Genomic DNA, 22,921 nt, shown 5'->3' with positions numbered 1-22,921 from the left:
CCTAGCTCGGATGCTTCAAATCGACGCTTCCGTCCAAGAACCTTTACGATCTGAACAGGTAAGCTTCTTACTTCAAAATTTAGATATTTTTGCATGGTCTGCGGTAGAGATGCCCGGTATAGACCCCAAACTCATAACTCACAAGCTGAACACTGATCCTATAATTAGGCCCATTAGATAGAAGAAACACAACCTAGCCCCTGAGTGGTGGAAACAGTCGACGAGGAGGTCGAAAAGCTCCTCGCGGCTGACTTCATTAGAGAAGTCCACTACCCGAGCTAGGTAGCCAATCCCGTCCTGGTAAAGAAGGCCAACGACAAGTGGCGCATGTGCGTCGACTACACCGACCTGAACTGGACTCACCTAAAAGACTGCTTCCCGCTCCCCAGAAATGACCGCTTGGTGGATGTGACCTCGGGGCACGAGTTGCTAAGTTTCTTGGATGCATATTCGGGATATAACCAGATCAAGATGGACCCGACGGACGAAGAAAAGACTGCCTTCATCACAGAATTCAGCCTATACTGTTACAAGGTTATGCCCTTCGGGTTGAAAAATGCAGGGGGCAACCTTTCAAAGGCTTGTAAATAAGTTGTTTGTGCCGTTAATCGACAGAAAATTAGAATGCTATGTAGACGACATGGTTGTCAAAACTCAATTCTCACATGAATTAATACAAGATTTGCATTCTGCTTTTGAAATTCTGCATAAGTTTAACATGAGACTGAACCCAAACAAGTGTTTGGTGTGACCTCGGGCAAGTTCCTAGGATACATCGTTAACCGGCGTGGCATCGAAGCCAACCCGGATAAGATTAAGGCCATTTTAGATATGAGACCACCCCGAAAGTTGAAGGAGGTTCAGAGGTTGAATGGCCGCATAGCCGCCCTGGGCCGCTTCATGTCTAAATCGGCAGACCGATGTCTGCCATTTTTTAAGGAAATTAAGAGCAAAGGGTTCAAATGGACCCAAGACTGCCAACTCGCGTTCGACGAGCTCAAGAAATACCTCGCTAGCGTGCTGATCTTAACCCGACCCGAGAAGCGATGTTTTAGAATTGTACCTCTCGGTGAGCGACAAAGTGGTCAGTTCGGTACTAATAAAGGAAGTAGATCGGGTCCAACAACCCATCTATTATGTCAGCAAAGTATTGCAGGGAGCAGAGACGAGATACTTGGAGATGGAAAAGCTAGCATACGCACTGATAATCGCAGCTCGGAAGCTTCGCCCGTGCTTCCAAGCCCATATTGTTATCGTCCTCATCAACAAACCTCTGAGGCAAGTCTTACTTAAGCCCGAGGTCTTTGGTCGGTTGACGAAGTGGGTTGTTAAGCTTAGAGAGTATGACCTCCAGTACAAGCCGCGAACTACCATTAAGGCCCAAGCCTTAGCAGATTTCATCATCGAGTGCACGTTCAGATCTGAAGCTCCTAGGCCGGTTGAGCACGAGGCCCCCAGTTTGGGTGAACTCGAAGCTCCCAGGCCGGTTTAGTCCGAGCCCCGTGAGGTAGCATCCAGTGTGGCATCTCTCCTAGCTAGGCCAAGCGCAAGCTGGGATGAGGAGCCCTGGATCCTTCATATAGATAGCTCCTCGAACCAACAGGACAACGATGCCAAAATAGTTATGCACGGCCCAAGCGGTACGAAACTGGAATACGTGCTATGCTTCGAGTTCGCAGCGTTTAACAATGAAGTAGAGTACGAGGCGTTGATAGCTGGACTAGCCTTAGCCAGAGAAGTAAAAGCCAAACACATTGTTATCTGCAGCGACTCTCAGCTCATGGTCAACCAGGTCACTGGCGAGTACGAAGTTAGAGAGGACCTGCTCAACTTCCAGTCACACTTCATCAGACAAATCCCTAGGTCGAAGAACGCTGAGGTCGACACCCTGTCCAGGTTAGCCAGCACCAGCGACATCACCATGAGAACCGTGTACATAGAGGACCTGTCTCAGCCTAGCATTCTCAGGGGGCAGAGGAGGTCGCTCCCGTCATTCAAGCAGAGTCGAGCTGGATTGACCCGCTCATGAGCTTCTTGCTACACGGGACCTTCCTTGCAGATCGCAATGCAGATAGAAGGGTGCAGCGCCAGGCAGCCAAATATGTCATGATAGATGAACGACTAACCGGAGATCTTACACGCTCCCCTACCTGCGTTGCTTGCGACCTACCGAAGCCGAGCTCGTACTCCACGACACCCATGAGGGTCTGTGCGGCGGGCACTTGGGAGGTAGGGCCCTCGCCCAAAAGGCACTTCAACAAAGGTATTATTGGCCAACAATGAAGGCAGACGGTATTGAGCTCGTCAGAAAATGTAACAAATGCCAGAGACATGCCAATATTCACCACCAACCCGCTACCGACCTCAAGTATCTCACCAGCCCGTGGCCCTTTGCGCAGTGAGGCATCGATCTACTCGGGCAATTCCCGCCAGCAATGGGTGGAAGGAAGTTCTTAGTAGTAGTAGTAGTGGACTATTTTACCAAGTGGGTAGAAGCCAAACCCCTCGTGACGATCACAACCCGAAATGTTTAAAACTTCTTTTGGAAGAACATCGTGTGCCACTTTGGATTATCTCGGGTATTGATTTCCGACAATGGTAAGCAGTTCGAGGACATCAAATTTCAAGACTGGTGCTGAGACATGGGAATTTGACATAACTTTGTTTCAGTCGCACACCCTCAAGCAAACAGTTAGGCAGAACTCACAAACAGAGCCATCCTCCGCGGATTAAAGGCACGGTTGGACCGGGCTAAAGGATTGTGGGTAGATGAACTACCCAGTGTTCTATGGGCATACCGGACCACGGAGAAGACCACCATGGGAGAAACACCCTTCAATCTCACCTACGACACCGAAGTAGTGATTCCCGCAGAGATCGAAGTGCCTACGCTACGATTAGAGGCATACAGTGATCAGACAAACGAAGATGAGCTACGTACCAACCTCGATCTACTCGACAAAGTAAGGGACCTCGCGTGCATCAGGATAGCAGCCTACCAGCAGAGAGTAGCTCGGTACTATAATGCCAAGGTCAAGAAGCAGAATCTCCGCGTTGGCGACCTGGTCCTTCGTAAAGTTATGGTGACTGAGCCCGGTGTTGGCAAGCTCGGGTCCAACTGGGAAGGCCCTTACCGAGTGAAACGAGTGCTCGGGGAAGGAACATACGAGCTCGAAACCCTTGAAGGGAAACAAATACCTCGGGCATGGAATATTGTCAACCTAAGACAATACTATCTGTAAGAATCGAGTAGCCCATGAGCCACTCCCAAAGCCTAAGGGCTAGAATATCGAGCTAATATGACCTCGGCACAACAAGATCCAGTCGCCTCTACGACATGGGCAGACTCTGAGAGTGAGCCATGAGCCACTCCTCCAGCCTAAGAGCTGAAACGCCGAGCTAATGAAGAAACCTCAGCAGCACACAAAATTGAGTCACCCCATCAGCATGAACCAAGTACTTGCAGCGCCTGAGGTGCAGGCGGCTCAGGCATGAACCTTACAACAAATAGCCTGCCATGGCGTGCAAAGAGTTAGACCCACTGAGGATAATAGATGGCAACCTACCTCAGGTGCAGACAGGTCGGGCATGCGCCCTACTATGTCCCTCACCCCGACGTACATGAGGCTACCCCTACTAAATAGTTTGGGGCCACGATGGCCATTAAGGAACACCCACTTCCGAAGTCCAACTCGACAGGTTGACAGCTTGGGGTGAGATAACCGTTTCGACAAAATGAATTGTGCAAACTTTGCACAAAAGGAAAAAAATTCTTCATTTTAGAAAATTCGTTACATGAATTTCATTAAGAACGCCTTGATTACAAAAAAGAAAAAGGGAAAAGATTATGTTACAAATATAAAGAGCAAACTACTTCGGGAGCTCGTCGCCTCTATCAAGGACCCCCTCGGGGACAGTATTTTTACTAGCATCCTCTGCTTCATCTTCAGCGTCCTCATCTTTAGAATCATGATCATCTTTTGATTGGCGCACGATGTCGTCTGTAATCTGCGAAGTAGTGATGGCGCTCGTGTCCAGCTCGGGGTAGAGGTGCCTGATCAGCCACCGACTGAGCTTGAAGCCCTTACGGTAGGCCTCCATCATCACATCATCGAATCTTGAAGAGTTGACGTAGTCAATGACGGCCTGAGTCTTGGCCTCCTCGAGAGCACCCTCAAAGATTGCAGTATTCTCCCTTATGTCCTCTTGGAGGTACCCCACTTCATGCTCCAGCTTCCCCTTTGCCTCCTTGAGACCTTGCACCTCGAGCTTCAAGGCATCCTGCTCATCCTTGAGGATGCTCACCTCGAGCCCTAAGGCCTCTTGGCTGACCTTGAGGCCATTCACCTCGGCCCTCAACTTGTCTTTGTCTCGGGCTAGCTCCCCCTTCTCTTCCATTAACACCTCGATGAAGCTCTTTTGAGCCGAGGCGTACTCTCCAGACGGTGAACCTGACAATGAGCTGCCCTCAACTCAGTATGGGCTGCGCGAGATGACTTCTCAACCTCCAGAGCTCGCCTCAGGTGCCAACCTGATTGAAGGATCAAGGCCCGAATGGCGGTGGTTCACCTACAAAAGGGAAACCGGTCAAAAAAAAGAGAGAAGACAAAGAAGAAAGACCCACCACCATAGTATGAGTGGTAGCTCGGGCATCGAGCTGACCAGGAGTGAGTTCGGCCCAATCGCTGACCTCCCCCGAGTATGCAGCCAGCTTGCTCTTCTTCAGGCTGCACTGGGGGTTCAAGACGGTTTGGCTCCCCTCACCCTCCGAGCTGGAAGTCGTCATCTCCACATCACGAGTGGAACTCTCAGAGGCATCGGCGGCAACTTTGGTAGGATGAGCCCCGACAACAGCAACGTTGGTCTCGGCAACGCTTTCTCCAACATTTCTGGTGGGCTTGGCAGCAGGCTTGGTGGGATTAACGGCAGGTTCCGCCATCACCTCGGGCCCCTTAGGCATGACCCCTTCTTCCAAGTCGACGATGGGCGCGGCTACCACCTCGGGCCCCGAGGTAGAAGTCTACGGAGGTTGGGGCTCGACTGAAGCTTGCGGGGACTCAACGCGCACCTTCTTGGCTACACATTTCTTTCTCTTCATCTGGTGGAAGTGCTTCTAGTTGTCTATTCTCTCTGCCTCCATGGGACCTGTAGTGAAACAATACATCAGCAACCCAAAGCAAACATATAAATGGAAAGCCGAAGTGGGGGAAAACCTACCCAGGCTCAAGCTCGCCTGGACGAGGTTCTCATCAGAAGTGAAGTCTTTATAATTCAACCCGAGCTGAGCCAGTGACTGGAGCACCTTCTTGATCTTCCCGTCTAGGATGACACCAGGGTCTTGAACGGCTACCCTCCAATCGGTGGGGAAGGGTCACCCCGTACTACTCCAGACTACAAAGTAGTCCCGCTTCCAAGCTGGAACTTTGCTTAGGAGCTTGTGCATGAGTTTGAAACCCGGGCAGGGGGACAGGTAATAGGACTGCCTATGCCCGGGGAGAGCGCCCGAAGCGCTCTTCTTTATAGCCAAAATTGTACTGAGAACATTTAAATCTATAGAGAGGGAGCGATCGAAGCAAAGAGAGATGGACCCCACAACATTCCGTATGGAGTTTGGGTGGAATTGGTCCAGGGTGATGTAGAAGTGTACCAACACCTCAACAATTAGAGGGTGAAGAGGAAGTCGGAGCCCAGCTATCAATTGTTCCTTGAAGATCACAATCTCGTTGGGACCATGCTCCCATGGGAAGTTGCCAGTGGGAAGGTTATATGAGTATTCCTTAGGGAGGCGGAATCTCTGTATGAGGTTCTGAAGCCTCTCCAAAGTCATTATGGAAGGCCCGAATTGATCTGGTTCCCGACCTCAGTGGGAGGTGGATACCAGATGACCCGAAGCCACTCATACTTCAGATGGCTGGGCAGTAGAGGAGACACCCCGAGCCGAGGTACCTACCTCGGGCTCGTTGATAAGACTGTCTACATTAGACGATATAGCGAACTAAAAGGAAGAAACAAAGTGAAAAGGGGAAGGAAGCTCAGGGAGACTCACCAAAGGAAACGCGATCGGACTGGGAGAACAGGACGAACTGGAAGACCTAAGCTAAGAGACCTTCGACGCAAGCTCAAACGATAATGATGAGAGCTTGGTGGCGAAGAAAATGGCCAAGGGTCCCCCTATTTATAGCCAAGGCTGGGGGTTCCTCGAAGCAAAAACGGTTGAGCGCGTTTTTGATGTCCACAAAGTCCAAATTGCGTGAGATCTGCGCGTAACCTAGACGTGATTCGAGTCTTTTCTTATTAAACCGGGCGCTAGACCGGTCCAGCTGGACAGAGCGCGCAACAAAGCGGCATGAATACCGACGCCAAATCTACCCGGCGCGTCATGACCTCCCCGCGTTGGGTCACCGCCGCTAGCGCAGGGAGTGAAGGGCAATTGATGAAGGGTGATTTGGCCCAACCTCGCAGCATGGGTACACGTGGGCGTGACCTTGCTCAAACAGTGACTCAGCATGATAGCGCAACGAGCGTGAGCACAACTCAGAGGGAAAGTCCCACCAAGTTCATCTCGACAATTCGGCAGGTAAACTACTTGCTGGAAGCCGCCTTACCCGCACCTCCTCCTCGGGGTTAAGGCACTTCGGGGGGTCCCGAGTTTGGGGTGCCTGACCCCTTTTAAGACCCGAGCTCCTCTCAATGGACCTTGGGCCACTCCTAGGCAAGAACGCACTGGTCCTTCTCCGGACACCCCGAGGCACAGACACCTCGGGTCAACTAGCTCGGCATAACCGACTACAGGCGGCCCGTCACTCAAAGGACAACCGAGCTCAGGGTAATTCGTGGGAGGGTAGTTCGGTATACCACAGGAGGGCTTCCTGCTCGACCGTCGTACCCGAAAAATCTGTGGACAGCAGGCCCCGATCGTGCCACCTCAGCCTTGCCTATAACGGCTGTGGCAGACTGATAGTGGCGGTTATACCTACCCTGTCAGAAGTCAGAGGGCCTGAAGCAATATAATTCAGTTATAAGGGGCTTATTCTCAAGGAACAAGTTATCTTCGAATCATCTGCACAACCTGCACTCATGGCCTTTGTTTTCCTTTTGCTTCTTACACACAATACTAACTTAAGCATCGGAGCGTTCCCGCCGGGAAACCCCCCAGGAGTTCTTCCTCTTTCCTCTTGTCTCAGGTACCTCTTAGGAGCCACGCGAGCGCTAGCTAGGAGTGACCGGATTGCGCTACATCAAATAGTTAAAATAACAAAATTATGTATTAATAGTACTATAATTTTATGGATTATTAAATTCAACAAGTAATTAATATTTTAAAATTAAATAATGATATTATTTCTATAAATTAATAATATTGTAAATACCTAATTTCATATATACCAATTAATAATTCTAGAAAATAACTTTCAAAAAATTTAATGTTTATTAATAATAATTTAAAATACTTAATCTATATTTATTATATATTTATATATACTAAAATTAATATTTATTATATTTTAGTAATTATTTATTGTTTTTTATAATTATATTTTCAATAATTATGTATAAATATTTTTTTTTTCATTTTGTTATTTAATAGAAAATTTTCAATAATTATTGGAGTTTAAACTATTGCTATTTAGATTTTTAAATTTAATTTATTGTGTATTTTTTGTATAAATTTTTAATAATTATTGGAGATTAAACTATTGTTCACAGGTTGGTTCGATTCAGTCGTAGGTTGTTTGGCCATCCAAATCAACGTGGTCATGTTGGGGAATTGGTCACTTAGGTTATATTGGTTTGGGTCAATTTTTGATTTAGCGGTCAATTCAAAAGATTTAAAAATTAAGTTTAAATTAAAAAAAAAATACAATGGCATTGTTAAAAAATACATTTAAAAATTAAATTTATGATATAAAATATTTTAGCTTAAGAAATATTGGAATTTTTCCACTTTCGTGTATTAAAAAATATATTTAAAATATAAAATATTAATATATATCCATCGTTGGGTCATTCGATTTTAGTTAGTTTACAAATGGCCAAAGCAAAACCGATCCAACTCAGTTGAGTTGGGAAATTCTTGAACCAAAGCTGATTGAAAATACTAAAAATCAGGTTGGTCAGTTTCATTAGTTTGATTAGGAATGGCAATGTGGCGGGGTGGGGATGAGGAGCCTCTCCCCATCCCCGTCCCCATGAAAATCCCTTCCCCTCTAATGGGGAAAAAGTTATCCCCATCCCCGTCTCCATGGGGATTCCCATCCCCGCAGGGGTCCCTACTCCTTGTGATTCTTTATAATGTCAATCGTTATGTTTTTTATTTTTTAGTTTATTTAAAAATATAAATAAAATAATTAAAATTTACAATCCTATTAGAAAAGATTTAAACATATTCAACCATATTTTTAAAAATATTAACATATAGATGTATGTGTATATATTTACATATATAAACGTATGCGTATATATACATATATATTAGCGGGGATCCCATGGGATGGGGATTGGGCTTCCTGTGGGTAGGGAGTGCTCTCCCTGTCCCCACACCGTCCTCGCCAATAGGGATGAAAATTTTCCTATCTCCATTCCCGCCCCATTCAGGCAGATTCTACGAGGAGGGAAATAGGGAAAATTCCTAAATTTGATAAATAGCCATATTTAAATTTATTATTATTATTTTTATATTATAAAAAATTATTAATAATAGTATATGAAATATAAATAATTATTAATTATTATATAAAACAATTATATACTCTTACATGTTTATATTGTTTATTTTTTAACTTAACAAATCCCCGCTAATATAACGGTATAGTTAGGAGTGTCAATGGACCGGTTTTGGGTTGGACTCCATCCAAATCAAAATCCATTTGGACGGATTGGATGGACCAATAAGACATATTAAATTTGGATGGACTGGACGGACCAATATGACATTTTGGATTGGACCTGGTCCGTCCATAATGAATTTATATTGGATTGAGCCAATATCTGGTCCCTTGATAGAAGATAAGAACATAGGTGTCAATAGACCAGTCCATAATGAATTTATATTGGACTGAGCCAATATCTGGTCCCTTGATAGAAGATAAGAACATAGGTGTCAATAGACCAGGTTTGAGTTGAAACCAATCTAAATTAACAGTAATTTGAACAGATTGGACAGTCTCTGGACCGATCCAAAATAGTCCAAAATATTCATTGGACTGAATTGGACCGTGTCCATTTATAATCAGCTCACATGGGACCGGATCGGATTGGACCAAATCCAGTCCAAGTATAACCCACCTTTCACTAGCGGTATCGTCCACCTTTCACCAAAGCCCCATATGATATCAAGCAGATCGGGCGGCTGGGAGCTCTTGCGCGGACGAGTCAGATTCTCTTAACAACATCACTCGAAACATCCTCAATTCTCAAGGTAGAACGAGGCTAGGCTACGGCTTTCGACTTTCGAGTTTCGACCTTATTTCCTTCCGTCGTTTCCCCAGTCGGACACCGCCATAATAACTCGCCGGAAAAACCGCGATTCACTGGCTGGATAGAAACTTGAAACTTGAAACTTGAAAGGTTAGCTCTCTCTCTCGTTCGTTTTTTCCCCTAGGCTTTTCACTACTTGTTTCGTTCTAGTACTTCAGAACCGAAGTTCAAGAAGGAGAATCGAGCAACCATCTATCTTATACCCTACTCTGTCTGTTACTGCTGTTGTCCAATAGGACGGTATTTTTTAACACTCCTAACACTCAGCATTCAAATCTATCGCTAGGAGTAATCCCTCATAGTCTCGCTGCCTCTCCGGTTCAAAGGAGACCTTACCTTCTCTTGCATCACTTCTTTCTGTACTTGCCTGTAGGAGTTGAAGTACAATGATTTGGATATATTCTTTAGCTTCTTCAAGCCGAATAATCTTATCAGTGAAACCTCGAAATTTCTCCTTGGTTTCTTTTGTTTGTTGAAAGAACAACTTCCTGTGTTGGAATGTTTGGTTTCTTATTTATTTTCTGACAAGTAAGATGAACAAGCTATTCTCCTTTTAACAAATGCTGTTGGTGTTTTTTCTATTAGAAATCCTAATGGAAATTTTATTGGTTTTTTCCTTGTCAGCTTTCAGAAAGTCTTCAATGGCACTTCATTGCTGATAACTGGACATTGATACTAATTCCTGCAATTCGGATTGAAAACGGCTAGGCATGGCAGCGCAAATGGATTCCCAGGAACCTTCGAGCATCCAAGTACCTACTTTTTCCTTTTCTTATGAAACTTTAATTCTTATTTGTTGTGTTAAGTTGTATTACGCGAGTTAGAACTTACTCCAAATGTTCTTTATAATTTTTCTTATTTTTAAGTCAAAGGGAAAAGAGAAATATGATCTTGCCAAGTCGATGGAGAAACTACAAATTGAGGAATCTTCCTCTGGTCAAGCGGGCAGTTTGTCAACTAATTTTAAACGGAAACCAGTTATTGTCATTGTTGTTGGAATGGCAGGCACGTCATTTACATTTCTTAACTTCTAATTCTCTCCCGAATTTATGACACCGATGGAGTTTATTAAATAACCGTATTATTTAGTGCTAAAAGAGTTGAGCATGGATTTGGGGTTATTTCAGGGAGTGGAAAAACGACTTTTCTTCATCGGTTGGTTTGCCATATACAAGCTTCAAATCTTCGGGGATACGTATTAAACCTTGACCCTGCTGTTATGACACTTCCTTTTGGTGCAAACATTGATATAAGAGACACTGTTCGGTACAAGGAAGTAATGAAGCAGTTCAATCTTGGACCTAATGGGGGAATACTCACATCGTTAAACTTGTTTTCTACCAAGTTTGATGAGGTAGGGCTTTGCTAATATGAGGTTTTATTCTGTTCTATAATATTTCTTTCTTTAGGTCAATAGGCTTCTTTCTAATCTTGATCAGGCTCAACTCTGCCATACTTGTAGTACTCATTTTTTTTGTGCTATTTTTATGCGCCTATATAGAAGATTTCTTGCATCAAAACTTGACACCTAGGCAACAAGGCACACTTTGAGGCTTGCCTCACCTAATCACCGATCTGTTTTGTACTTTCCATTATAAAATACTTTTTTGTTCTTTATGTTTTGAGATTTAATTATAAAATAGACATTATTAAACTAAAATATTCATTTTGTGTGTTTATATACTAATTTCTTTTCATTATTTTCTTATTTGTTAGGGTTTAATCAACACAAACATTGCTAACTGTTTTGTCTAATCAACCCCCAAAGACTTCATAACCTGAACCAATAAGGAAGAACTTAAAATTTTTGTCTAATCAACACATTTTCTTCTTCCATATATTCTTCTTCTTCTTCTACATTTTCTTTTTCTTTTTTCTTTTCCTCTAACAAAAATAAGGGTTGAGCTTCTGTATTTTTTTGAATTTTATTTTCCTTCTTTTTCTTCTCATGAATATGTTGATTTTCTATACTTTAACATGAACTTTCTAATTTTCTTATGAAAATTATGAATAATTATTAAGGAAATATAATTATGGTACCTAGGGAACTACCGTAGGACCTATGTTTTTTACATAAAAAATCCATTGGCGATGCCGAGTCACCCACCTAGGTGACTTAGGTGCTCCACATTGCCTAGCCTCACCTTGGTGCCTTGAAAACTATGTGGTGCATCCATTTTATCAGGAAAAAGAGATTTTGATAGATGTTTATATAGTGAGAATGGGCCTTAGTGTTCTTTATTTCTTTTAAGTAGTATTTAAAAATTATGTTTCTTAGTTATGGGCCTTCTTTTATTTTCTTTAATCATTTCTTAGTGCTGGCCGCCCCATTAAGGGCATCCAAGTAATTGTACTGACTTAGAATTATTAATAAAAGTGATGAAAGGGGCTAGAGAGAGAGGTTCAAATTCTTCTTTTCTCTCTTCCCTTCTTTTATTCTTCCACAACCTATTGTTGAAACTTCTTTCTTCTTCTCTCTTTTTCTTCTTTTCTTGCATTATCTGAATTACTGTAGGTGTAATTTTCAACTGTTTGAAATGAGATCTTTAGATTGGATACTATAGAAGCACTGGGGGTTTTAGAATTTTGGTACAAGAGATCCATCTGTCTGGGTTCTAACACTACATCCTTGTCAAAACCATTGGGTCAAGACAGAAGCTGTGTGGAATTCCTAATGCATATTTCTATCCCTTGCAAAAATGTGTTTAAGTTTTATTAGTGAGTGTCTAATTTCAGGTTATATCAGTTATTGAGAAGCGAGCAGATCAGCTTGATTACGTTCTTGTGGACACTCCTGGTCAAATTGAGATTTTCACATGGTCAGCTTCTGGAGCAATAATTACTGAGGCTTTTGCTTCAACTTTTCCTACAGTTATTACATATGTGGTTGATACCCCTCGTTCAGCAAGCCCGGTTACTTTCATGAGTAACATGCTTTATGCATGCAGCATACTCTACAAAACACGTTTGCCTCTGATTTTGGCTTTTAACAAGACAGACATTGCCAAACATGAGTTTGCTCTGGAGGTATGGCTTGCTTAATAATTTGATTGAATATGTCTAATGCTAATTTATCATCTACTGAGCACCAACTGTGGCAACAGAAAGCATCATGGTTATATGTTTGTGGTTATTGACCCTGGAAATGTTCTTTCATAGGCATAATTTGATGATTATATATATGTATATTTCTGATAATTGGTGAAGAGATGTATCATGTTTTTATATCACATAAAATATAGGGGACATGCCCCAAAATAGAAAAGGCATTGCATGAACAATAAGTTAGAAGAACAAGTCACAGAGATATTACACAAATACACCTATACTCCCTATGCATCAGAAGATGAACTAAGCAAAATATCCTCCTGTCTCTAAAATGATAGAATGAAAAGCCTTCAAAGTCCTTGGGGGGTTAGCATCCATTGTCAACATCCTAATAATCCTACTCCTACCAATAAAGATACCAGTTACAACTCTGTTCTCTTTAAGAAATGTGAGATTTTAGTTCTTAACAAATGCACCAACATAAGGCAAAAGGAAGTTCTAGAGAATAGGTCCCCTAGCACAAAAAAATCCCACACTAGCCATGATGAAATTAGCTTGGAATATCCATGGGGCATCTGTTTTATCCTAAACAAAATGAGACTAGATGAAAAGAGTGTGTTGGCATTGCAAAGGGAGATAACAAATTGATTTCTCTTCCTGTTAAGAAAACCAATGTACCAACCCTTCAATGATTAACATTTCGTTGGAGACATGGTATGCAAACCACATTATTGTTATGACAATCTTTGATTGTGGCAACCTGATACTAAGCAATGTTGAGAAGTCTTGGCAATTTAAGGTGCAAAAATCAGTCCCCTACCCAGCAAACAAAAGAAAATTTGGGAGATTTCAGATGGCGCAATTTGTTTGATAAAGTCATCTCTAAGACTCTTAACCTGCATGATACCTTTCCAAACATCTGTCTCATAAGACATTGACTGGTAATGGCTCACAATCAAGTGTAGATCTCCATATTTTCTGCATATCGGGATGTGATGCAGGAGCTGAAGAGTCAAAATTGGAATTTTATGAAAATTTATGTATTTCTGTATTTTTGGACAGTAGGGGTATTTTTTGTCATTTTGTAATTTTCTGTGGGGTCCATTGATAGGGTTTAATTTGTATAGTTATAGTTTGTTTATGTTTAAAATATCAAAGTCACTGCATAAGTAGGACTAGAGTTATTGAGTCTTCTTTGAATTGAAATAGGATATGACAACTTAGTTTGAGTCCTACTAGGATTATTGAGTCTAATAGTTTGACTCCTAAGACTATTATGAGTCTAACAGTTTGACTCCTAGGATTATTATAAGTTTAGAGTATAAATGTGTATGGACGTTTTACACAAAGGCAATGAAGTTTATTGAGTTTTCTTCAGATTATGCTAGCTATGGTGAGTGATTCCCATGCCCTAGAGTGATTCTAGGCACCCTGTGAGTGATTCCAGGTATTTTCTCTCTTCTTTCTCTCCCTATTTTCTCTCTTATTCCTTCAATAAACCATTACAGCCATCAACAGCCATAAAATTCTGATCCAAGAAGACCGTTCACATTCTCTAAGGACTAGAACTGAGCTGGTCCTACAGCAGGATGTGTTAAATGTTCTCAAGTCCAGACCTCTCTCTCTCTCTCTCTCTATCTCTCTCTCTTATTTTCTGTACACAATTGTGAGGAGAACATCATCTGGTGACATGTCCTCAAATGTTTACAGAAAAGGAGAGAGGTTTTGTTGGATTGAGACCCGTTTACCTAATATTGCCCTAGAATCAACCCTTGCACCACTTTTATTTTCAAAGGAAAACCTTATAATACTAAAGTTCCCACTTATCCATCAGGGGACATTCCTAGACATTTCAAATTGCTTCAAGTTCCATCTGAGAATATGCCTTGAGGTTATTCTGATAGGGCCACAGACACTAAATTGTATCCAATTGTTCTGATCTTCTATGGTATTACGCAGCATAATCACCACCCCCCCCCAAAAAAAAAAAAAAAAAAGCTCCAAATTTTCAATTGGATACCTCCAGAACCAGCTTGCATCATAAAAGTCTCCCATGGGTTCCAATTGAATGTAGAACTATCCATCTAAAGTACTTTTTCTCCCAACTGAAAAAAAAGTACCTTTTCTTCCACAGTACCTATTGCAGACCTCCCTTTTTGTTTCTTGTCGGCAATGTTGCATGGAGTCTCTGTGTCTGTTTCAGACATGTGTCTGGTTCCGACACTTCATGGATTCTTCAATGACACTTTTGTCACTTTATCCTTGCTTATTCAACACAAGTTAGCAGCTAATAGACACAATTAATGTCATCTTTTTTCTATTAAATGTTATTAACAAAGATAATCAAAGAGAATGTCGAGGTTTGGTCTCCCCCAATAAATGGTTGGAAGAAACTGAATTTTGATAGGAGCTGTTTGGGTAACCCAGGTCCCTCAGGTATTGGGGGGGTCATTAGGTATGAAGCAGGAAGATAATTGCTTTATACTCTGGCCCTGTGGAGCAGGGTGATGTGGCAAGATCAGAGTTTTTGGCTGCAGTGTTTGGGGTTGAGAAGGCAAAAGAACTGGGTATTAGTGGCTGGTTAAAAAGGAGGGGGTGGCATGGCATTTGAGGAATGATTTCAGAATATACAAGTGGTTGCCACAGGACATGTTAATCTGAGTGAAATGGGTGAGGAAATAGCTTGGCAAGTAGCTTAGCCAAGCAAAGGGTACATAGAGCACATATGTTTTGGCCTTTTGGGCTCAAATGTAGTACTGAACTGGGACAGCTTCTATAGCTGGTTTATTTTACAACTTCTTGTTGTAATCATGTTTTTCTCATAATTAATGAAATCTTTTCTGTGTTGCTGATAAAAAAAAAGTTTATGGCTTTTCTAGGGTTGGGTGCTACCACCTCACCCACATTTACTTTTTTTTTTCTTATTTTGATCAATAAAATTCTTTTTTTTTTTCTACTGTTAAAAATGACTTTCATATTGATGAGTAACATGATTTGATATACTCCAGCATGAGCTACTCTCTCCCCTTTCCTGCAAGGTCCACTCCAGTTGATGTATCTCATTTACCTTCTTGGATTTCATTGTTCAGGAGTAGCTGTTGCCTCCACTCTGCCACGTGTATTCCTCATCTTGATTTCCATAAATAAAACCATGGCTCCTTTTGTGTGCCCATAAAGGATATTCCTAACAACTTGCCAACCACCAAAATGTTTTCTCAATCCAGGCTGAGGCCACCACTCTTTCATCAACTGCAGTAGAATTCTGCAGTTCAACCTCCTCTGCCCATATTCTGGTTGTTTTTTCTTTTTCTTTTCTTTTTTTGATGAACGAGGTGAGCTTTTATTAAATTTCAAGAAAAGGCTTTACAAGCATCCCTTAAAGAGGCACGAGATGCTACCTCTCTGTAAAAGCAAAGAAATTACAATGGATCCCAAAACAATAAATCCTTATTTACCCCTTGCTTAGCCAAAGCATCCGCCATCCCATTTGCAGATCTCCTCACCCATTGTATCCTGAGATTTTATGTTCCTAGTAAGCCACTTAAACTTCTTCATTTCATTCCTGTAGCACCAGATTTTAGAGTCCGGGTTCTTTAGCCACCTCACCACCACTTCTGAATCCCCTTCTATCACCACATTTGCTAGATGTAACTCATTGGCAATCTGCACCCCTTGTAATGCTGCCAACAACTCTGCTTTGAGAGAGGCACCCAAACCCACAGGGCCGGAAAACAAAGCTGTAAGTTTATCTTCCGAATCTCTTAATACCCCTCCTATACCAGTGGGGCCTGGATTACCTTGACTGCTCCCATCAAAGTTCAGTTTAACAAAGCCTTCTGTTGGAGGTAACCAAGGAATCACCACACTTAACTTTCTTGAAGAACTTTTGGCAATTAATTCCCATTTCCTGTAGACATCATCAAAGGAGAATTGGGAGAACAACTCCAAAGTCTTATCCAATGGATTACCCTGACCATTGCACAATTCCTAACAGCTTCTTTGCTTCTCTTTTTCTGAGAATACTCTAGCATTCCTCTCTTCCCATATAGTCCACACCAAGGTTTCTCTAACACATCTCCACATTATTCTTCCCCTTTTTTGGGCCACGTAAGCAAGGAGGGGTCGGATAGCATATTAACCTCTGATGGTGAGGTCCATCTGCACCCAAACAAAGAGAAAAACTAAAGCCAAATCTCTACAACAAAAGGGCAAGAGATCAGTAAGTGATGGCAACTCTCATTATTGGATTTACACAACATACACCAGTTAGGAGAGAGACAAGAATTAGGCCTTTTGATTGTTCTCTCATTTTCAGTAGCATCTTCTGTTTGGAGTGCAAGGAACAATGCCCTATGGTTTCCAAGCATTGACTGCAGTAAAATAAATTAAACCTCTTCTTCCACCAAACCTCTTCATACACTAGTACACTGCCGGTGCCTCTGAGTTTCCATTCCCATTTGGTACTTATCCTTTTCTGGGATCTTCATCACTGTTGTTGGATCAGACACTTTATCACCCGTTTGCAACACTTCAATCTCTCTCATTCTTTCCTGATTACACCATATAAAGAACCAATTTAGAAGATTCAGGGAGTTATCTGAAACATGCAGGATTTTCACAAACTTGATGGTCAAAAGACTCTTACGGTGTCTCATCTTCTCTAACCAGCCGCTAGAGTATGGTCTTATGTGGTTCCATTTTTCCTATGGTTTCTTTTGTGTTGAGATTAATTGTTGGGATCAAACATTTTTGAGACATCATCGAGGAACCAACATAATGATCACTACCTACTCATCCTTATGTTTAAACCTAGTATGTCTGACCCTAGGTTGGGGTGAACTGGAGTTGGACTTAGACGGTGGACCATGATCTGGTTCTTTGCTTGAAGGGTATGCCTTCCCTCAAGGTTCATTCTCTGTACAGGATTATACAATTTCCACCTTTTCTTCCACAGTTGCCCTTTACCTTTTCTCCTCGGCCATTAAGTGTCTAATGGTATACTTATCTCATCCAAAAGTTCTCTTATGACTGCCTTCAAACTGTCAATAGATCCTACCTAATGCTGTAATTTGAGTTTTGAAATTTAAATGTCTTGTCAGCTAGCACTTTATGTGCTTTATGGTTTGAAAACGATACTAACCAATCATGCATACAGAACCTCACAAAGATTAAAAATGAAGAAAAAAGGATAAATAAGGAGAACCAATTTCCGCAGCATGCTACTCCTCTTTCATCCATTTAAACAAATAAAAAATCTCAGACTTTGTATTGGGGAATGTGTATCTGAACTCTGCTTAATTTCTTATTACATGGTTTTTTTATCTATTTAAACTAATATTACTTTTCAACTCTCTAAATCTTGAACATATTTTATCAATACTTTGTGATTTTCCTTATTATTTTATAGTTCTTATGGATTTTAAGAAAGTATACTTAAAGTTCATGTGCCCAAATGTTTAAAAGGATCCTGAGCACATGATTGTGAAAATTTGTTTTTTAGGGTATTTGTATGGTTGTACTTCTAGTTCTTGGTTAGAACTCTTGCTGACTATACTTTAGCAAGGAGAAAGAGAGTGAATTCTTTAATGACCACAAGACTGCAAAAGAAGTTTTTCAAGAGGGAATTCTTTTGCATCTGTTGGTATTGTTTCAAAATCTCATGGTATTGATGCCTCAGCTGCTATTTGGCTCCTGTCTGCAACTTCAGTTTATGTGGCACAGTGCAGCAGCCACAAATGTGCGAATGTTAGTTAAGTGCTGTGACATTGTGAAATCAAAGTAAGAATTGAGACTCCCCGGTTTTCTCATGAATCATTACATTTATATGGTTTGACAGTATAAATTGTGTTCCCATTGGAAAAAAAACATCTCTTCCCTGTGTGTAAAGCTAGTAGGGTTATGCATATATCCTTTTATTACCTTTGAGGCTTTGAATATCTTACAGAATCTCTGGAACACATATGTACCATCTTCGTTTGCATCCCAAACTCTGTTAATTAGGCCTTTAAACATTTGTGTAAAAGAGTTTATTTCATTGGGGTTGAACCACCACCCAGGTCCTGAACCAAATCATATAATCCTTGTGAACATTACCTGGATACCTCTTCAAGCCTAGCACACCAGTATTGTATCTTTGACAATAAAAAAAGTGTCATACCTAGTAAGTATTGTACACAATACTGGATGCTGCATGGATACTTCTGGATTTCTCTAAAACATTCACACTTAAAAAATGTAAAGTGGTGTGTTTTAAGTTTTAACAAGTTATATCATAAAAATATCTAAACATGTTAAGACATTTAATTAAATTTGGAAGGAGATGAGTCTTGAAAAATGGAATTAGCTTAAAAAATTAGATATAAAATCATGATGTAAGTGTATTATTACATAGGATACCTGTACCGGTGTACCCATATCTATGTTAAGGATTTTGGGAAGTGGGGAGTCATATACTCATTTCCTGTGTCCATATCCAGGATTCCATGTCTGGGTATCATATTCAGATATTTCAGGAACAGAAAAGGGGGCTAAAGGACTTTATTCAACTTCAATACCATAACATGGACATCTCCTACCTGTTTTCTTTTCTGCTTCGGAATAATCTCTCAACAATTCAAACATCTATCTCTCTTGATCTGAGATATTTTTTGTGTTATTCATGTCTCGTTCTGTAAATTCCCAGCCATCTACAATGGTCTGTTTTTCTTAAGCAACACAGAAACATCTAAATTATTATAAATACAGCAGAATTACATAGGTCAGTATTTAATTATCTTGTGTTCGTGCACCATTCCTATTTCTTCTCTTAAATTTCTGGGGTTATATGCTCCATTTCTATTTCTATTGAGATGAAACATATGCTTTTTTTTTTTTAAGTTTATCACATTATAGGATTTCATTTCAGCCTCAGGTTCAATTATTTATAGAAGTAATAAAGGAAAGGTTGGGACCTTGGTTATTGAAGCAGATTTAAGTAATGCGATTAGGTGGATTAAAATTGCATGTGGGGTCCATTTCCCCTTCCTATTATACTAATGAGATTAGGGAGATCATGGCACCTATCTTGATTACAGATAAGGTAGATGGATCAAACTTGTCAAGTTGCATGCAGAAGGGGCTGTTTCTATATAGCAACAGCTTTATGCCTTTTTCAGTTTTGTGGAGGGGGCTGTTGTATGCATCTGGTCATCAGATTTCTTTAACATATTAATACAGTACAATCTTGTTACCCTCTTCTAGAATAGTAAATTTTCCACTATTTAGTGCGCATACATGGATGCAGGTGGATCTCTCTATTTCTTTTTGTCCTTTTATGTTACTTGTTTTATATGAATAATTGTTTTTTTTTTTCAATTATGTATTATGTTCACCTCAACTGTGGGTTGCGGAAACAGTGGATGGAAGATTTTGAGGTATTTCATGCTGCCTTAGAGTCTGACAACTCATACACATCGACCCTGACAAGGAGCCTCTCTCTTGTGCTTGACGAGTTCTATAAAAATCTCCGTTCTGTTGGAGTTTCTGCAGTTTCAGGTGCTGGAATGGAAGCCTTCTTTAAGGTCATTGAAGCTAGTGCTAACGACTACATGGATACTTACAAGTACTGCCTACAAGACATCTTTCTTTTGCTTCCTCTTTAAAGTTACAACTGTAAATATTTATCATTTTGTCTGAATCTGAATTTGAACCTGATCTGATTAAGGTGATCCAAATTCAATCTGTTTATAATTGGACTGACTATGGTTCCATTGCAATCTGATCTGGTATCTAATCCAATGATATTTGAACATTTATGTTTCTTGTAATTGATACAAAAGAAAAGAAAAAAAAATATTTATCTAGTTGTAAAGCTGGTTTAAATGTTGTATGTTTACTAAAGAGTCATAGGTTAAAGTCTAAAATGGCCATTGCCCAATCTTGGTCCCAGCTTTCGGGGTCTTGGGAGGGAAGGACTTGATATGGACTTAACCTTTGACACTTTGTTTTTTCTCTGTACAAGTATTTTCCTGTCATTGTATCCATGATATGATATCATATTTATTTTTAGTTTAATTTATTAATGATATTTAATATCTGAATCCCATCCAAGAAATATAATGGATCTAACGGTAAGATTTGATTCGAATTCAGTTTCAAATTCAAATATTAATGGATCAAGTTTGGGTCTAGGTACAGCCAAGTCAAATCTGATCCATTTGCAGTTGCAGCCATACTTGGCAGTTAAAATAGGGAATTTGATTTGGATGGGCCTGGCTTCTTTTTCCGTTATCTGATTTTGGATATATTGTGAACTTATTTGGAGTGATCTGTGTTTTCAGGGCTGATCTTGATAAGAGACGGGCAGATAAACAACGGTTAGAAGAAGAGCGGCGGCGAGAAAACATGGATAAACTGAGGAAGGACATGGAGAAGTCTCAAGGACAAACAGTGGTGTTGAGTACAGGTTTGAAGGACAAGGATAGTAGTAAGACCATTTTGGATGAAGATGGGGAAGGAGAAGAGGAAGACGAGGAAGATGATTATGAGAGGTTCACCGAGGAGGAGGAAGATGAAATTGATGAGGGTGAAGATGAAGAGGTCGCCAGGTTCTCCTTCTAACTGCGATTTCCTTGATGTAGCCTCTCGAAGTAACACCTGCACACAAGAACCTTTAAGCAATACTTGATGGTTCAAAGAGTTGGACTATTTGCCCATATTGAGTTGGATTTGATATTTGCTGGATGTTTTTTGTGCTGGCAACTTGTTTATATTGGACATTGATCAGGTGTCTGTATGTTTCCGATGCAAATTTTTCGTTCCATCGTCCATGTTCTTATTGTAAAATCTATGTCATCTTGGAATCCTTTTATGATTGATGATCCCAGAGAGCAGGTTCCTGGGGTCGGTTGGAGTGGCTGGACGAGGAACGCCATCCCTTTCCCCATTCCTGTTTTTAATGAAAATGGGTCTTATGAAACAATAGATTTTGAGGGTGTTTGGTTCCGTTAATTCATTAAACATTTTGTACTTGTGTGATTGTAAAACCGAGAAGAATAATTAATGAAAGCGTTTGTGACACATAAGCGTCATTAGGCACCACATCAACGCTTACCTGTTTCAGGAATCTCTAAAATGAACATACACAAATGCAATTAATGAGGCATTTGCTGATGGGGCGCCTGTGTGGTATGATCAATAGACTGCGGCAAGTTTTAATATAGTTCTTAGATTTCTGGAGGAATGCATCTAGAATTAAGGTTTCATTTGGATAAGTTTCAGGGTTTATGCTTTTAAAGCAGAAAAGTCCAAAAGGACAAGCCTAAGAAGCCTTGTTTTGGTGCTTTAGAGTTTAGAGTTTAGATTGTTATGTTTTTGAAGGCAACTCTTATAAAACTAACGGTGCGCTTCTTTGGCTCATATTTATTTTCCACATCCCAAAGCTCAAAAGCAAAGGTTTGTCCAAATACCATAAAATACTATGCTCTTGAGTTTCTCTCCGTCTATATAATGTGGGCAAAAAAAAGAAAACCCATTTAAGAACATAAGTGGAGATAAATCTGGTCGTCTTTCTCTTGTCAATAAGCTGAGTTGATCGTGTCTTATTCTCTCCATGTTTGTTATTTGCTGTTTGTCTCGCTTTTTTGGGTAATGGAATGGTGTAATAAAATAGTTGTTTGGAGTCTTTGGACTGTTGCAGCTAATTCAGTAGTCATGATAATGAAAACGAGAAAAGATTTCCTGCGAGTCTGCGACCATGGTTGCATGCAACCCCGTTGAAATGTGAGCATAACCAAACATCAGTTGATATATGTTTTATTTTTTCTTTTCTTTCAAACACTGGCATGATTTCATTATTGATGGTTTTTGGATGGTTGCAGGAAATGTTTCATCGTAATGGGTGTCAATGGATTGGTTTTGGGTTGGATCCGTCAAAGCAAAATCAATTTGGAAGGATTGGAGGGATAATAAGACATTAAATTGGATAAATTCAGACTTAATGCTCTAAAGTATTTATTGGATTGAATTGGACCTGGCTCATTTACAATAGATTTATATTGGATTGTGTTGGATTGAATCAATATATGGTCCATTAAGAATAAAGTTGTCAATGGATCAGGTTTGGGTTGAAACCAATTTGAACAGATTAAATGGTCCAGATATTGAATTGGATCAATCCAAAATAGTCAAAAGTATTCATCAGATTGGATTGGACCTGATCCATTTATAATAGACTCATATTCGACCGGACCTACTATCGGGTGATAAAGACCTTTAATGTACACAACATCATCTGTGCATTTTCTGTCTTTGGATGTATCAATTTTGACCATGAGATCAATTCTATACCAATCAAATGGCCTCCACTCTGAGTTCAAATCTGGTCCCAACAGCCATTGCAGATGTGCATCGATAATAT

The 22,921-nt window shown here is 40.7% G+C and overlaps 1 protein-coding gene across 2 annotated transcripts; it reads left to right on the top strand.

Annotated features, from left to right (window-relative positions):
• Positions 1 to 9,348: 9,348 nt before the first annotated feature.
• Positions 9,349 to 21,484, top strand: QQT2 (P-loop containing nucleoside triphosphate hydrolases superfamily protein). Of its 2 annotated transcripts, XM_088985423.1 has the most exons (8): positions 9,398 to 9,567; positions 10,102 to 10,229; positions 10,344 to 10,482; positions 10,605 to 10,831; positions 12,214 to 12,296; positions 12,426 to 12,504; positions 19,920 to 20,125; positions 20,844 to 21,484. In XM_088985423.1, the coding sequence occupies exons 2-8, from the start codon at positions 10,188 to 10,190 to the stop codon at positions 21,121 to 21,123; spliced, it is 1,056 nt and encodes a 351-aa protein (XP_088841549.1). In that variant the 5' UTR covers positions 9,398 to 9,567; positions 10,102 to 10,187; the 3' UTR covers positions 21,124 to 21,484. The 2 variants fall into 2 exon arrangements, with proteins under 2 accessions (XP_088841548.1, XP_088841549.1); XM_088985422.1 differs by having other exon boundaries at positions 9,349 to 9,567; positions 12,214 to 12,504.
• Positions 21,485 to 22,921: the final 1,437 nt, after the last annotated feature.

Source organism: Nelumbo lutea, chromosome 4, assembly GCF_056320005.1.
Source record: "Nelumbo lutea isolate HS-2025 chromosome 4, American lotus-T2T, whole genome shotgun sequence".
Classification (NCBI taxonomy): Eukaryota; Viridiplantae; Streptophyta; class Magnoliopsida; order Proteales; family Nelumbonaceae; genus Nelumbo; species Nelumbo lutea.
The sequence above is the reverse complement of the archived record's forward strand: the minus strand, read 5'-3'. Positions and strand labels throughout refer to the sequence as shown.